Here is a 16036-nt window from a genome sequence, read left to right as displayed (position 1 = left end):
AAACAAAAGGCAATTGGCATCAAGGTATAAAAATTTATTATAGAAATTAGTATTTAACATTATTCTGACTCTGCTACCAAAGCATAGGTTGACCATCCCACTGGTAAAATCCTCCACTATGCTCCTGCTTTAACGTCGACACAAACTTGACAATGCTCGAGGTGCTGTCATCTATTTCCATGGGTGCATTTTGGCCGCCTAAATCAGTCTTTACCCAACCGGGGTGTATCGAAGTAACGATAATTCCATCATCTTTCAAGTCTACACTCATCGACTTCGTAGCCATATTCAAAGCAACCTAAGAAAACACAGGTTGAAATAAATTCGCTATTGGAATGACCAAACCTTGGAACACCTGTACGGATAGAAGCCACCCGTTGTGTTTAAGTCGAAAGATCCCAGCATTGAGGACATATTAATAATTGCAGCTTTTTCGATTCCATTCGGTTTGCACGCATTTATTTTAGCGGCCTTCCTTAGCAGCGGGTATAGAGCCTGAAATTGTTGAAAACGTGCCTCATTGTCTAGCCAGAGTAAACCGCCTCACCTTCGTTAGCAGAATGGGCACCATGGTATTAGTGACATAGGTTTCCATGAGTTGTTCGGGTTTCACCAAGTTTAGACGTGTAAACTTGGGGGACATACCTGCATTATTAAATAGGACATTTAAACCTTCGTCTTTTACTAAATTTGAAACTCTCTCCGAAAATTCCTTGTATTTGTCAAAGTCTCTAAGGTCTGCAAAAGAAAATGGTGTAAGCATTTCCAAATTCTGAACCGAACTGTTCAATTTACTACCACTAATTCTCCGAGTTTTGACATTTTTGGTCCATAGGTTGAAACTTGAGTTATCTAATATTATTCAAAAAAACTCTACGAACTTTTCATCAAATTATGTGGGGATAGCATTATTACACCTATCTCATCATACAATCTCAGATCGTATCTCTACAGATAATTTGAAACAAGTATCTAATTAGGATAGAGGTAATTTAAAACACCTCTTTAATAATGTAAGTATTAGTCAAATTGATATACTCACCTATTTCCAATACATGGACATTTTGATGACATTCGGCGATTTTACGAAGCTCCTAAAAAGAGATACTGTTTATTAATAGGTACCGATCTAAAATGGGTGAAGTGTGTGTAAGGCAATTAGCCAGAATTTGCTAGCACTTTAATAAAGTAGGCGAAATGTAAATATTATCTTCAGCCCAAGTACCTAACTTAGAAGTGGCCGAATTATTGTTTGTACAATTCGAAGTGCAATTAAAAAAAAGAGTAGAGCCATCGCATTCGGGCTAGTTTTTAAAGCGTAGATACCTATTTTACGTATGTAACCTTCACTAAGCATAACAAATTTAAGGGGGCTTTTACTATGATTAAGAACTGCCTATCCATATTTATTAATTTTGGTGAGAGCATGCCCCCATACTCTATTAAATTCTCATTTTTTAAATAGATCGAAGTCTGAACTTTGGCTTCCGAAAGTTTAACTAAAAATTACCTCGAAAATTACTATAGCTAAATGAAAACCCGGTTTTTCTATAGTTTTGAATCAAAAAATTAGTGACGGTTGTTAAAATCTTTTTGAGTAATAATTACTAAAACTGTAAGCTGTTGATTGCAAAAAAAAACGACGTGAATATCCAAAAATTTAGCAGTTGTTCCACTCTCAGACGAAACGAACAGACAATAAAAGCAAACGAGCTCCTGGATATAGCTATAGCATGTGCAAAAGTGCAAAACCAAATGTTAAACCTGAAAATGAATGAATTAACTTATTCTTATTAGTGTTATTGGGTAGATTGGATCAATTAAAATCGTGCGATCTTGGAGTGGCACTTTTCCTTCAAATTTTCCTTAGTTATCAACATTCCTTCGCGGTCATTCCCTCACGTTTATGCCTCCTTCCCTTTTCAGTTTCTATCTGTCTCATTCAAATTTCTTTCACGATGTATTTGTATACTTGTTTCACTCTGTTTCGTTATGTTCGTTATTATATTTATTATTTCACTTTCAGATCTTCTTTTACACCGCCCTTATACATATTTATAAAAAACTATTCTTTTATAATAAGCGCTTGGGTACCTATATTTGAAACATTTAGCTCATTTCTTTGAAGTTGTTCTTGTATTTATAATGAATTGTTTTGTTTTGTACAATAAAGTGCGCTTTTCCTAATTTTATTTTATTATAAAAAATCCACTCCACCTTTTCACTTTTGCACCAAAACCAGAGCTGAGCAGTATTGGATTTTATAAATACTGTTTAGTATTCAAATCCTTTAAAGTATTCAAATACTTTGTAATTAAATACGTTTATGGAAGCAGTATTTGTTTTTGTAACTCAAATACTTTCACAAATATTTAGTATTCGAATACTTCGCAAGGTATTTGAATACTTTGAGAAGTATTCGAATACTTCGCATAGTATTTGAATAGGTACTTAACCTTTCGAAAGAAAATTCAAAGGGCTGTAACTTTTGAACTAGTAGCCCAATCTTGGAACTGTTTAAATTATGGATTCTACAGGTCATATTCCATAAGAAAATGTTTTTTCCGGGTCGATCTGAGACAATTTTTTTTCGGGCCTCAAAAAAAGGCAGTGTACAACCTTCCTTTTTTACCAAAAATCGACTGCACCAAAATTTCTCGGGAAAACACTTTTTCTTATTAATTTTGGTGCGTAGAATCCAAACCAATTCGTACTTTTTCGATCAGACTTCTCAATCAAAAGTTATAGACTAGAAACCAATTTCGAAAAAAAATTCAAAGGGCTGTAAATTTTGAACTAGTAGCCCAATCTTGGAACTGTTTGAAATTATGGATTCTACAGGCCAGATTCTATAAGAACATTTTTTCCGGGTCGATCTGAGACAATTTTTTTTTGGGGCTCAAAAAAAGGCAGTGTATAACCTTCCTTTTTTACCAAAAATCGACTGCACCAAAATTTCTCGGGAAAACATTTTTTCTTATTAATTTTGGTGCGTAGAATCCAAAACAATTCGTACTTTTTCGATCGGACTTCTCAATCAAAAGTTATGGACTAGAATCCAATTTCGAAAGAAAATTCTCAAAGGGCTGTAACTTTTGAACTAGTCGCCCAATCTTGGAACTGTTTGAAATTATGGATTCTACAGGCCACATTCTATAAGAAAATTTTTTTCCGGGTCGATCTGAGACAATTTTTTTTTCGAGCCTCAAAAAAAGGCAGTGTATAACCTTCCTTTTTTACCAAAAATCGACTACACCAAAATTTCTCGGGAAAACACTTTCTTTTTTAATTTTGGTGCGTAGAGTCCAAAACAATTCGTACTTTTTCGATCAGACTTCTCAATCAAAAGTTATAGACTAGAAACCAATTTCGAAAGAAAATTCAAAGGGGTGTAACTTTTGAACTAGTAGCCCAATCTTGGAACTGTTTGAAATTATGGATTCTACAGGCCACATTCTATAAGAAAATGTTTTTTCCCGGTCGATCTGAGACAATTTTTTTTGCGGGCCTCAAAGAAAGGCAGTGTATAACATTCGTTTTTTACAAAAAATCGACTACACCAAAATTTCTCGGGAAAACACTTTCTTATCTATCTATTATCTTTCTTTATCTAGTATACTATCTTAAATTTTTAATGTATTTGAGTGACAAGTATTTGAATACTTTTTACTGTATTCGAATACTTTTGAAAGTATTCGAATACTTTTGAAAGTATTCGAATACTTATTTTTTTAAGTATTTGAATACTTTTCAATGTATCTGTATCTAGTAGGTATTCGCTTGTGCTGGACGTAAAGATATTTAGTATTCAAATACCTTTGATTTGTGTAAAGTATTTACTATTTAGTATTCAAATACTTTTTGAAAGTATTCTGCCCAGCTCTGACCAAAACGAAGTAAGATTGTGACACAAAATATTATGAAACCATATATTTTTATAACTTATTTAGTTCCACGCCATATCAAACGAAATGATATATTTACCATGTACCTAATATCAACAATTGCAAAATGTTTTATTGCTAATGGTAGTACATCGTTATGGTACATCAGAATTTATTTATTTATTCATTTATTTCTCTTGTTCTGGGCCGTCAACAGACTTGCGCCCAATTACAGAGTGACCCGCACGCATAATGCTTTTTAGAGGTGGCAAAGATTATCAGCTTTAACAAAAAAATAAATACCAAAAACTGTAACTGACAGGATAAATTTGCTTACACTGTATTATTAAATACATCCTTGCCCTAGTCCTTGCATATAACGTTTGACAAAACGCACTTTAAACTCGGTTCGTAAAACTACATTTCGTTCCCCACCTAGTCGTCTCTTTTTCTCCACTAGTTTCAGGGAACCCCCATGTTTTTAACATCCGAAAAAACTCAACCTTTGGATATTGAAGCGAATATTCCAGAAATCCAAATAGTGTCAAAAAATTTTTTGAATTTTCAAAATCTTATTTGGTTTTCTGTACAGATTTATAATAATTTATATGCAATTATTGGTGAAAACTATCCTCGTTTGTCTTATGGATGTAGAGAAAAAGAAATCCAAAGTTCGAAATTTTTGGGGATGTTCGGGGATGTTGTTGTTCCCAAACTAAACATGATCATCGGTGAAGACCAAGATTCGTAATCTGGTCACCTTCACCTTTTTTACACACCTGTTACACTCTGTATAAGTACAACAAATCATGTACACGTTTCCTCTGCAGGCAAGGTGGAGGGGACCATTTCATTAGGGGATTAGAACACAAATCAATACAAACCAAGCACAATATTATTGTAATTTGAGAAAAGTGGGGCCATACCGGGTTCCAAACAACAAAATATTTAAAAGTATTGATGTCCTTTTATAGTGTGATAAAACTGTGTAATTATTATGAAGCTGCAATAATTTTTGTTGTGTAAAAGTAATTATTTAATATAAGTAATTACTTCAGGAACGAGTAATAGTTAGTTGCAGAGTATTGAAATATCTTGAAACAAATGTTAAACGAATTTACTTATGAATATTTATTTAAAGAATAATAAACAATAACACAAAAATTAACAAAAGATTAGCATTTCCTTATGTAATTCGCATAATAAATTTATAAGCGAATCTGAGAGTCCCCGATCCAAATTATCAAGCATATTTTGCCAATGCCATCTGCTGCTGAATAAAAACAATCGTGACTGTGCACTATTACGACTAAAAAATATAATTAAGTAAGTATGTGGCGTGATTCATACAGAAAATAATAATAATTAAGAAACTTTTTATTGTCAAATTTAAATGACCTACCCTGTACCCAATGCGTCCGATTTGTTCAATTCGTTTCTACAAAATGTACAATAAACTATCATCCAAAATAAATAATTCTGCAACATAAAATCGTCCCTTGGTACATAGTACAGATTTGAACAAACTAAAACAAAAATGAGAAATTGTTTCATGAATACCTAATTTTTTTTCACTATGCAATAGTGTAAAAACTCGAAATAAATTCCCATGGGATCTACCTACTACAGAGTAAGTGATTAAAAAGAAATTACCAACTCACAAATGTATGACGCTTGTTAATTATTCATGTAATTCCATTTGTATACAATTAAAATATTGATCTACAGGATGAATGCAGTCAGTTATGAAAAACCTTGAAATAAGGAAAATAAATAACTAATCTATTAATAATCATCTATATTTAGGAATTATTATCCATTGCTACCTACTAACCGCTAAGTAAAAGAAGAAAATTGATTTTACTTGAGAACATTTATTGCTAAATTAACTAATTAGTTTACCGGCTTGAGAAACGCTCAGTCACTTATCAGTTGTAGAACACATTTTCACTATTATTATTCATTTCCACCTTTATCATGAAGCGTGACTTTTTCTCCACGTCCCTAATGGGAAAACCGCATTTACCTACTTTTTTTTGAGAAAACATTGCAAAAATTTGATAGTCGGAATGTAAAGCGCTGAGTAATAATTATGCTAAATTACAAACATGCGAGCACTCTAATCGCATTTATATTTCATGAAGTAAATAATCGATCCCCTGGATACCTGCAAGTTACTTGTTAATTTGTCCCTATATAGAGGGCATATTCATAATCAAGACCTTCATAATCTTTCCAATTGTAGTGCGGTTCGGGTGCGTTTCTAGATAAAACCTTGTTCTAGAATTCGCATTTATCTTGTTTACACCATGTCCTTTGATTGTGACGGTAAGATATTTTAAAATGTTCTATAGCATTGATTTATTGGCACCAAAAGTCCAAGCGCCATCTCAGTAATATTGTGAGAAACTTTATGAATAATTTTGAGGTAGCCCAAATTTTTGGCATATTATCAATTCACAGATCAAACTAATTTACACGTTTATCGCTAGGAAGTCGAAAGAGCTTCTTATCTTACTGAAAATTTACAGCTGATGTATCAGGGGTTTACAGATCTTTTGCGGAAGTTACCAATCTTTCTGGGAATTTATAGGTCTATATTTCAGATTTCGCTGAGAGAGTAAGATCTAAAGATCTAGAAAAGTGCTGAACAAAAACTAGAAAGAATTCAAGGCCTTCCTTCCAAGGCCCTTCCTCGTTTTTCAGAACTTCTTAAATCCTTTGTAGAGACTCCTTAGATTTAGACAGCAGCTGACCAGAAAGCGCCCATTGAATTAAAGTGCATAGAAGTTGTGATATGGTGCAAAAAAAATCTAATAGGAATGGACTAAATATCACGAGAAAAACCCCTTCTCAAACTTTAATGTTCTTCCCCTCTTATATGGCTAAAGCTACGCTCAAAAGAGCCTTCCTACTTTTTTGGCCTACATTGCCAATTCACGAACTCCGATCTACAAATTTGATAATGAATCCACATTTTAAAATTTCATCATAATCGGTCCATTCGTTTTTAAGATATGCTAACGGACGGACGGACAGACACCGAAAAATTATAAACTCGCTAGGAGCTCGTTAATAAGGAAACTATGAGGAGCGCAAACTTTACGTGGACTGTCGTTGGGCTTGGGACATTATCAATATTTGACCTGATTTAAATGTCAATTATCATTAACCACTTACTACTATCTTAAATAAGTGATCGTATATCGAAGTCAGATAATTTATAATTACATATAAAAATTATATTGTAGTGCCTAGAGGTCAGATTATTATTACTCAGACTCAGAAGTGACACCCACTTCACTACTAACAGCAAAAATGTCAAAGAAAACAGCTGTGCTATCAGCTGGCCAATGAGAAGTCAGCTGTTTTGTTTCCTCCCTTAGGTCTCTCAAAGGCAATGCAATGTGTCGTGTCCGAGGTTATCGAGTTTATGTTTAATATTCGATCACTCCCCGTATAATAATCGGTTTATCTGCGCAGATAGTCGCCCAATTCGTGAAACAGAAACGTTCATCCATAGCCAAACCACACAGCAAAGCACATTAATAACCTCCACTTTACCACTTCTGCTGGTTTTATTTAGTTATAAAACAGTTCCCTTACGTAAACGTTCGTTCATTTGTTTTATGTATTTTAGTGTTTATCGTTCAAAAATGGCTCCCTTAGGTAAGAAGCATGCTCAAAAACAGTATTTACTTACCTCCGCTTTTTGAATATCCCTGCAAGTCGCAATTAAACATCCGGGCGGATGCGAGATTTTCAAAAATTGGCGAACTAAACCTAGACCCAAACCGCGATTGCAACCGGTTATTAAAATTGATTTCATATTCGCACTTCTTACGATTTTGTACCGTTTTGAGACTTTTTTTTATTTTTCTTAACAATTTACAGACAATTTCCAGACTTGATTACATCAAGGTCAACGTCATATACTTTAAATGGCGCTGCTTGGACGTACTTTAAAACATTTCCACTTAACGAGTATTGTTAAGCATCAAATTATTGTTGTACAAAATGTGAACGTAAGATTTTACAGTAAAAAACGTAAGTAATCAAGCGACTGGCCTTCAAACTGGCCCCTTTCAATTCATCAAATCATTGTCACTGTGTCATGCTTCCTGGAAATAGTAAAAAATTCTTTGACAATCGATTCTAACCTCAATCTTTGTGTCCCCAGGTGAAAATCGGTACGAGTATGACTTGGTAGTGCTCGGCGGAGGTTCCGGTGGACTTGCTGCGGCGAAAGAGGCCAGCGCCCTCGGTGCAAAGGTTGCGGTTTTGGATTATGTTACCCCCACACCGATTGGAACGAAATGGGGGTTGGGCGGCACCTGTGTCAATGTTGGATGTATTCCGAAGAAACTAATGCATCAAGCTGCACTTTTAGGGGAGTCGCTAAAGGTAAATATGTTCGCTTTGCCAATTTAGTGGTTCGTTCGATAGTAGTAGGTAATACAGATAATGCGCAAGGAATAATGCTAGAAATACCATGACTAATAAGTACTGCTTGGTAGGACATTGTCCTAAGCCAGGTCAAGACTAATCAAGAAAAAAAATATGTTTTCAATTGTTAAACAAAAAACCTGTCTAAAAAAGCTTCTATTGGTCTTTTGCCTGAATGATAAATATACATATACATTTTTAAGTAGGTACATGGGATATGTATGGAAGAGTAGAAGGACTAATAATACATGTCAGTTAAATTTAAAGATTCTCGTTCTAAACTATGGTGCAGAAATGATTATTGAAATCTGCAGAAGCTATGAGGGTATAGCTGCCTTCAATATTCAAAAAAGATATGGAAAACGGTATACCTAATGACTATAAAATATGGTGCAGGAACCAGAATGTATAATAATTAAGTTGCGTTTTCATTATACGAGGGCTATTTTTTTTTTCAAGTTCCGATCGATCAGTACGTAAAATTAGGAAGGAGTATTCGAATGAGCGTTTGGTTTTTGAGAATAGTAGGCTTTCCCCACCACTAGCAGTTTTAGCTAGGCTGACCGATCAGTTTTCTCCACGACAGTGAAGGGTAAACATGTCATCCACAATCGACTCTGCCGCCAAGTGCGAACTCCGCTCTGTAATTTCTCTGTGCTGAGGGGCATAACGCTGCGGAAATCCACCGGAGAATGAGCAAAGTGTATGGTGACAACTTCATGAGCGACAGTATGGTCCGGAAATGGTGCCGGGAGTTCAAAGAAGGACGAACTGACGTGCATAATGAAGGCGGCCAGGGAAGAAAGTCTGTGGCGACCGACGATTCTGTGCATGCAGTGGATGAATTTTCATCTCTTTCCTAAATTGAAACAAGCTCTAGGAGGAACACGTTTCAGAACAGGAGAGGAGCTCCAAGACATGGTCAGAACATGGTTGGACGAGCAGGCGGCGGACTTATACGAGGAAGGTATTATCAAGCTAGTGCCCCGCTATGAGAAATGCTTAAATCGCCTTGGCGATTACGTAGAAAAGTAGAGTAAGGTTGTAGCTGCGTATGTAAATAAATATTTGTATATACTTACCTTTGTTTTTATTTGACAGCCAATCGGAACTTGAAAAAAAAATAGCCCTCGTACATTGCCGTTTACTCCCTCTACATGTTGATTTAGTCCACGGTGTACAACAAATTTTAGTATAGTCCTACGGTGGGGTAGACCAGAGAGAATTAATTGAAAATTGGTATGTACATAAGATCCCAAACACAATGTACATACTTCAGACAGTGGAAAAAGCCTCCCAAAGTCTCAATAAAGTTTTGTAATGTACATTTGACATAACATTTTTTTTTTTTTAAATTTAAAATTTTTTTTTAAATACTAAATATTTCACCTTTCTATATATCTTTCAAAAAATTCCATATACCAAATCTTTTTAAGATCAGAATTTTGGACACTACTGTTTGGGGGTGCGTCATCTACCTCTGTAAAAAATCATAAATCTATGAAAAAAATAATACTCATTCTTGTATCAATTAGATGCAAATGAAACATCTTGAACCCTTTGTGTATTAAAAAAAACCTTTTTGGTTCCCTACTGTCCCCCTCTACTAAATAAATTGGTCCCATGTTTTTGGAAAATGTACTTAGTTTGCATAGATAAATTGAGGATATGAAAGAAAACATCAAGCGGTAAACCCTTACGCAAAATCATGTATAAGGTGGTTCAAATTGAACACTTTCTTATGGAAACGCCTTTATTTTAAGGGAGAGAAAAAATTGAACTAGGTGTCTGGAGCTCAATTCTGAAGTGGAAAGCATTGGCGCAAACTTTGATTTATGGCCGTTTGGCCTCTAGGGGGCGTTTCTCGAATTTTGTCAATTTATTTAATGCCCCTAACTGTCTGTGTGGCGCAGTGGCATGGAATCGCGACTGTGGGTCTCTGGTTCGGTCATGGATAATTGGAAATGGTTGGGTTGGTAGATCCAGTGCCGGATTTAGGGTTTCTGCCGCTGTGGGCAAACATTTTTTGCCGCCTTTGACATATCACTATATCACCATTATTACAAGGTGGGAAAAGTAAGGCATTCATTGACTATATTTGCAATGCAATGAATGTACTAACAGATTTTATTTTTGCTTCATTTCATTTACCGATTCACCGTTTACCTAAAAAATTTGAACGCATTTTAATTTTTCTGTTTTCCTCCAAATTTGCCGCCCTTACAATTTTGCCGCTGTGGGCAATTGCCCACGTTTGCCCCTTATATAAATACGGCACTGTGTAGATCAGTCTTGGCTGAAATCCCGCCCACTTAAAAATAAAATTCAAAAATAAATAAATAAACTTTCTTACCATTCAAGATAATTGATTTTGTCAAAATCGTTCTTGGAGCACTTTTTTATGTAGGATCCATTGCGATACACAGTTCTTAGACAGGGTGTTTCGTTTTTCTTATACAACCCTACATTACATTTTTCATAGGGACCACCCTATATATTTTGGAGCTTCTGTAAAGAAGGACAATTCTGCCATCTTTTGTTCGCCATGGAAACCTAGATGCCTTAAATAAAAACATTTTAATGTATAAAATGCAATACTAAAAATAACGTTACGGAAATTGACTAAATTCGAAAACGCCCCCTAGCGGCCAACGATTAGTGATAGCTGAATTCTGTTTGCGCCAGTGGTTTTCTCTTTAAAATTGGGCTCCAGACACCTGGGTTCATTTTTCCCTATCTCTTAAAATAAAGGGTGTTTCCATAAGAAAGTGTCCAATTTAGGCCACCCTGTACACACCTACAGACGGAAAAAGTATTATTCTGTAAAAGATTCGAAAAAATGGTCAAATATACCTTTGTTTATTATTTATTTATTTTTGCCTTTATGTACTGCCTTTTTTTGAGATATTTGAAAAGAGCAATCAATTTACTGTACAATAACATAGAATTAGTACAGTCAAATTAGACCAAAAAATGGGCATTCCGGGCATCAGGTATGTCATCTCTAATGTTTCTTTTAAATTGTTAGGATCAATATGGATGTGAAAAATCCAAGTTTTCGACATTGAAAGACCTGTGCAAGCGACACAGCACTTGAAAATATGTCATTTTTCTTACCATTTTTTGGTTTTTGAAGTTTACTCCTGAAGAACCGATTTTAATGCAATGATTGTCGTATACTTTTTTGAACTAGACAAAATTTCTGACAATTTAAGCCCTTAACGATCTCCTCAAGTTGAATAGTTTCCGAGATACGGTGCTTCAACTATTGGTAAATTTATTAGTGTCACAAGTTTTATCAAAATTTGCGTTTTTTCTTCGCAGAAAGTAAACTTACAAAATATGCACGATGAATTGTCGTAAGTCGTGAGTCGCAATAAACTTGTTGTTGAAGAAGTGGTAAAAATTGCGGATAATGAAAGCAAATTCAATATTTTTGTCTTTTAGTGGAAAAATATCCATATCAATATTTAGATGAAATCTAGCATGCCGTGCTGTCGGCATCCGGGGTGTCCTTTATGTTCCACCGGGAGATCGTATCGCGCAAACGTAAATCTTTAAAACGAAACATTGAATAAGTTGGTGTAGGTAGAAGAACATTTGCCTTTAAATGACGGCTGTATACCATGTGATTAGTCAGGCAAATAAATAGTGATATGTCGATTAACTCCAGTGTTTGTACTATGGCAGTGGCGACAATAGGAGCCCAGCCGCCATGTTGCATCAAAAATACCAATACAATTGTAATGTACATGTAGCAGAAACTCGATGCCACATGGCCGCCGGTTTCAACAACCAATCAAAAATTGGATATGGAAACAAATTGCACCCCAAAGAATCACCAGCATAATTGTAGGGGCACACATTATGTTACCATGACATATATTATTCTGCCCTTACGAGCATTACCTACTTTGGAGTTGTCTGTAGTGCCTATCCCTAACATTACAATGTGCAATAACTATGTATAAAAAATGTGTCCTTGCACCAGACTCATTAGTTGCGGTGTTATTGCAGGATGCTGCCGCTTACGGTTGGGAGTTGGAGCCCGAGAACATCAAAAATACCTGGAGCACGCTTAGACAAGCCGTGCAAAATCATATCAAATCTGTGAACTGGGTCACGAGGGTGGAATTGCGTGACAAGTAAGTAGGTACAAACGTGTACATGTTTGATTTAATCGTACATTTTGCAGGAAAGTGGAGTATATTAATGGTCTCGGCACATTTAAGGATCCAAACACTATTCAAGCCCAAACGAAGCAAGGTGAACGTACACTTACCGCGAAATATATACTAATAGCAGTTGGGGGTAGACCGCGATATTCCGACATTCCAGGTGCAATTGAATATGGTATTACTAGCGATGATATTTTTAGCTTAGATCGAGAGCCGGGAAAAACACTTGTTATTGGTGCAGGATGTATCCTTTTTATACTTATTTATTTTGCTATCTGTCATTTCATTCTCAAGGGCAGGTTAAAAACTGGAGACATTTATTGTAGTAGTGCCTTTTTTTTCCTGGTTTTTTTTGTAAATACATAATTTGATGGAAACCATAAACAAATTCAGATTCTAAGTACATAGTAATTGTTAGAAAATTTAAAGAAACTTGATTTTTACAAATCAAAGACCAGATTTTTATTATTGCTGCTGTTATTTTGAGATGCTGTCTATCTGGAAACGTTCCCTAAACCAGATGGTGTATCTTTATCCCAAAGTCAAATTGTTATAGCATTTCAACCGGATTAAAATAGTTTGGGATTTTTAATTTCAACAGCTTTTTCCTTACAACAACTTAGATATTGGTCTTGAATGTGCCGGATTCCTCAAAGGGTTAGGATACGATTCCACCGTAATGGTCCGATCGGTGGTGCTGAGAGAATTTGACCAACAAATGGCTCAGGTTATTACCGAGTCAATGCAGGAACGTGGAGTTAATTTCCTATTTAAGTATGTACTCTGTCCTCCTCTTAACTTTTATTTACAATCATTTCGTGCGATAGATGCTTGCCAAGCTCCGTTGAAAAATTGGATAACGGTAAATTATTTGTACGGTGGATCAATAGTCAGAAGGAAGAATTTTCGGATACCTTCGATACCGTGTTATTTGCTATCGGGCGTCGTGCGCTTACGAAGGACTTGCATTTAGAAAATGCGGGAGTGGAACTAGTTGGGGAGGGTGATAAGATTGATGTTGTCAACGAACAGACCAATGTACCACATATCTTTGCTGTTGGTGATGTTTTATATGTAAGACTTAATCTGTTAGTTACCATACACTATACCTGCTTTTCTGCCAGAAAAAGCCGGAGTTGACTCCAGTTGCAATCCATGCAGGAAAATTATTATCGAGACGGTTATTTGGAAATTCAAGTGCTTTGATGAATTACCACAATGTTGCCACTACTGTTTTTACACCAATGGAATATGGATGTGTTGGTATGTCACCTTTTGGTTACCTACTAAAATGAGTACCATGTTCTCCACAGGTCTAAGTGAAGAACATGCGTTAGAAGAATATGGCGCTGACAACATTGAAATCTACCACGCATACTATAAGCCAACTGAATTTTTTGTGCCGCAACGTTCTATTGTACATTGTTACTTAAAGGTGATAGCCCTACGTGAAGGTGATCAAAAGGTTGTTGGTTTACATTTTATCGGACCACAAGCAGGCGAAGTTATCCAAGGCTTTGCAGCTGCGATTAAGTAAGCATTCTAAGTTCATGCGTACTAAACTTTCTAAATGTTTTCAGTTGTAACCTAACCATGTCCGTATTAATGAATACTGTTGGTATACATCCGACAGTCGCAGAGGAATTTACCCGAATTAACATTACGAAAAGATCAGGAAAAGATCCTAACCCACAATCCTGCTGTAGTTAAGAAAACAGTATTAATTTTTTAGATTTCTCCAGACATTTGTATCACCGCTGTTACTTAAGGAAACTTTTACCTGGTTAGTTTTTTATTTATTAAAATTGTAGTAGATTTTGAACTATTTTAATACATGTGTAAATATAACAAATGGCTTTTAAATATTTTTTGAATACTTATTGTATTTTATTTACTCATTAATTCCATCTCCATGACACAGCTCTTACCATTTGACTAGAACGACCCATCTGCTATAATATTTTATCCTAACTATTGAAATGATGATTTGATTTGAAAGTTAATATATTTTTTATTTTGCCTTTATTTTTGAGTGGGCTGGGTTTCACCCAAGGCTGCTCTACCAACTCAACCCACTATACATTTACAAATATACATGCCCGAACCCGGATTCGAACCAGGGACCCTAGCACCACAGTCCAGCTTTAACTGAACTGCGCCACACGAGCCGGCTATTTATATATATAATATTTTAGGTTTACAAATTACAACAATGATTATAAATATGATAGAACAACAATTATTGTAAATTCTAGGAATTGGTTCTACAATGCAATGGTCTGACAGATAAATGACTTTAAATCTTGAGGATTTTACTTACCATTGTATGTATATATATATACAGGGTGTTTTTTTGGGAGCTTTAGTTAAACGTTTCTGGGAAAGTAAAATAGGTAGGTTTTTGAAAATTTGAACTTAGGAGTTACTCTGAAGGCCGAATCGATGTAAAATATTTTCAAAATCGCCGCACTTCCGGAAACACCGGAAGTAGATAGTAACTTCGTTATTTTAAATGGCAACCCCTATTTTTTATTGCATTTTTGGATTCTACGTGAAATTTCAATGCATTTGGTACCCATATGTCGATATCTGCCATTTATGGTTTTTAAGTTATTTTGACTTTAAGAAAAAAAATTGCGGATGCAGACGGTACCTTGATAATTGATTACTTGAAAACGGTTGTAGTCATGGCAACACATTTTTACAGTGCATAGAGAATGAATAGGGCTTTCTTTTAGTGTACTTAACAAAAAGTTAAGTTGCGTACAACCGCACCTATGGAGATCCAAATTTAAGAAACTTTAAAGTCTATAAACTCAGTTTTTTTTAATGGAATGACCTTGTTCTTACTATTGCATGAGATAGAGAATCGAAATTGGCATATTTTGATATTACATGTTCCTATAGCTATCTTTAACAGTTTCTGACTTATTCCCATTTTATTGAATTGACACACTATTTTTTTCGGATTTTCTTTTTAGTAGTCGGCCATGATTTTATAACAATCGAATTTTAAACAAATCTAGTGACACTAATCCGTCACCTACTGTTATAGGTGAACATAAGTTTTTCAAAAATCGAAAAATGACTCGGAGTGGTTTCACCTATTTTGGAATTTAATTGTTATTTATGGTGAAATGGACAGAATCGCACCACGTGCTTGCCGTACATTCATTCGAACACTGGAACGAGATTGTATCAATTTTGGAAATGTTGTACCCCCAAATGCACTACAAACCGTTGAAGCACAAGTGATACAAAGCTCTACAAGAGAATATTTAAGAGAATGAATTGAATTGCAAATGCAAGATTAACAAAATAAATTCAATGCAAAATACAAAAAACTTCGTTGAAACATTTTTGGTATGGAATTGTTGCTAGAACAGATATTGCATTACCTCTCTTAATTTCCAGACTTATACATTGTTTAAGAAATTCAGTTGAACGACTCTGTCTAGATTTTTCAAAAATTTTCCGTCCTACATCCTTAACAAAAATTATTTATTAATGAATTATTTAGACTAGAAT

General features: G+C 35.1%; 2 protein-coding genes across 4 annotated transcripts; one reads left to right on the top strand and one right to left on the bottom strand.

Moving 5' to 3' along the window:
* Positions 1-19: 19 nt before the first annotated feature.
* On the bottom strand, positions 20-7780 carry LOC116175629 (C-factor). The gene is made up of 5 exons (XM_031493850.1): positions 7588-7780; positions 1043-1094; positions 548-738; positions 346-495; positions 20-298 (listed from the first exon to the last, which is right to left on the bottom strand). Exons 1-5 carry the CDS (start codon positions 7711-7713, stop codon positions 74-76), a joined length of 744 nt encoding a protein of 247 aa, XP_031349710.1. The 5' UTR covers positions 7714-7780; the 3' UTR covers positions 20-73.
* LOC116175626 (thioredoxin reductase 1, mitochondrial) lies at positions 6179-14382 on the top strand. Of its 3 annotated transcripts, none has more exons than XM_031493847.1 (9): positions 6179-6212; positions 8065-8288; positions 12348-12475; positions 12526-12752; positions 13132-13282; positions 13336-13582; positions 13633-13771; positions 13822-14041; positions 14089-14375. In XM_031493847.1, the coding sequence occupies exons 1-9, from the start codon at positions 6194-6196 to the stop codon at positions 14216-14218; spliced, it is 1485 nt and encodes a 494-aa protein (XP_031349707.1). In that variant the 5' UTR covers positions 6179-6193; the 3' UTR covers positions 14219-14375. The 3 variants fall into 3 exon arrangements, with proteins under 3 accessions (XP_031349707.1, XP_031349706.1, XP_031349705.1); XM_031493846.1 differs by lacking the exon at positions 6179-6212 and adding an exon at positions 7269-7553; XM_031493845.1 differs by lacking the exon at positions 6179-6212 and adding an exon at positions 7793-7931 and having other exon boundaries at positions 14089-14382.
* Positions 14383-16036: the final 1654 nt, after the last annotated feature.

This window comes from Photinus pyralis, unplaced genomic scaffold, assembly GCF_008802855.1.
Source record: "Photinus pyralis isolate 1611_PpyrPB1 unplaced genomic scaffold, Ppyr1.3 Ppyr1.4_LG7, whole genome shotgun sequence".
Lineage (NCBI taxonomy): Eukaryota > Metazoa > Arthropoda > Insecta > Coleoptera > Lampyridae > Photinus > Photinus pyralis.
The sequence above is the reverse complement of the archived record's forward strand: the minus strand, read 5'-3'. Positions and strand labels throughout refer to the sequence as shown.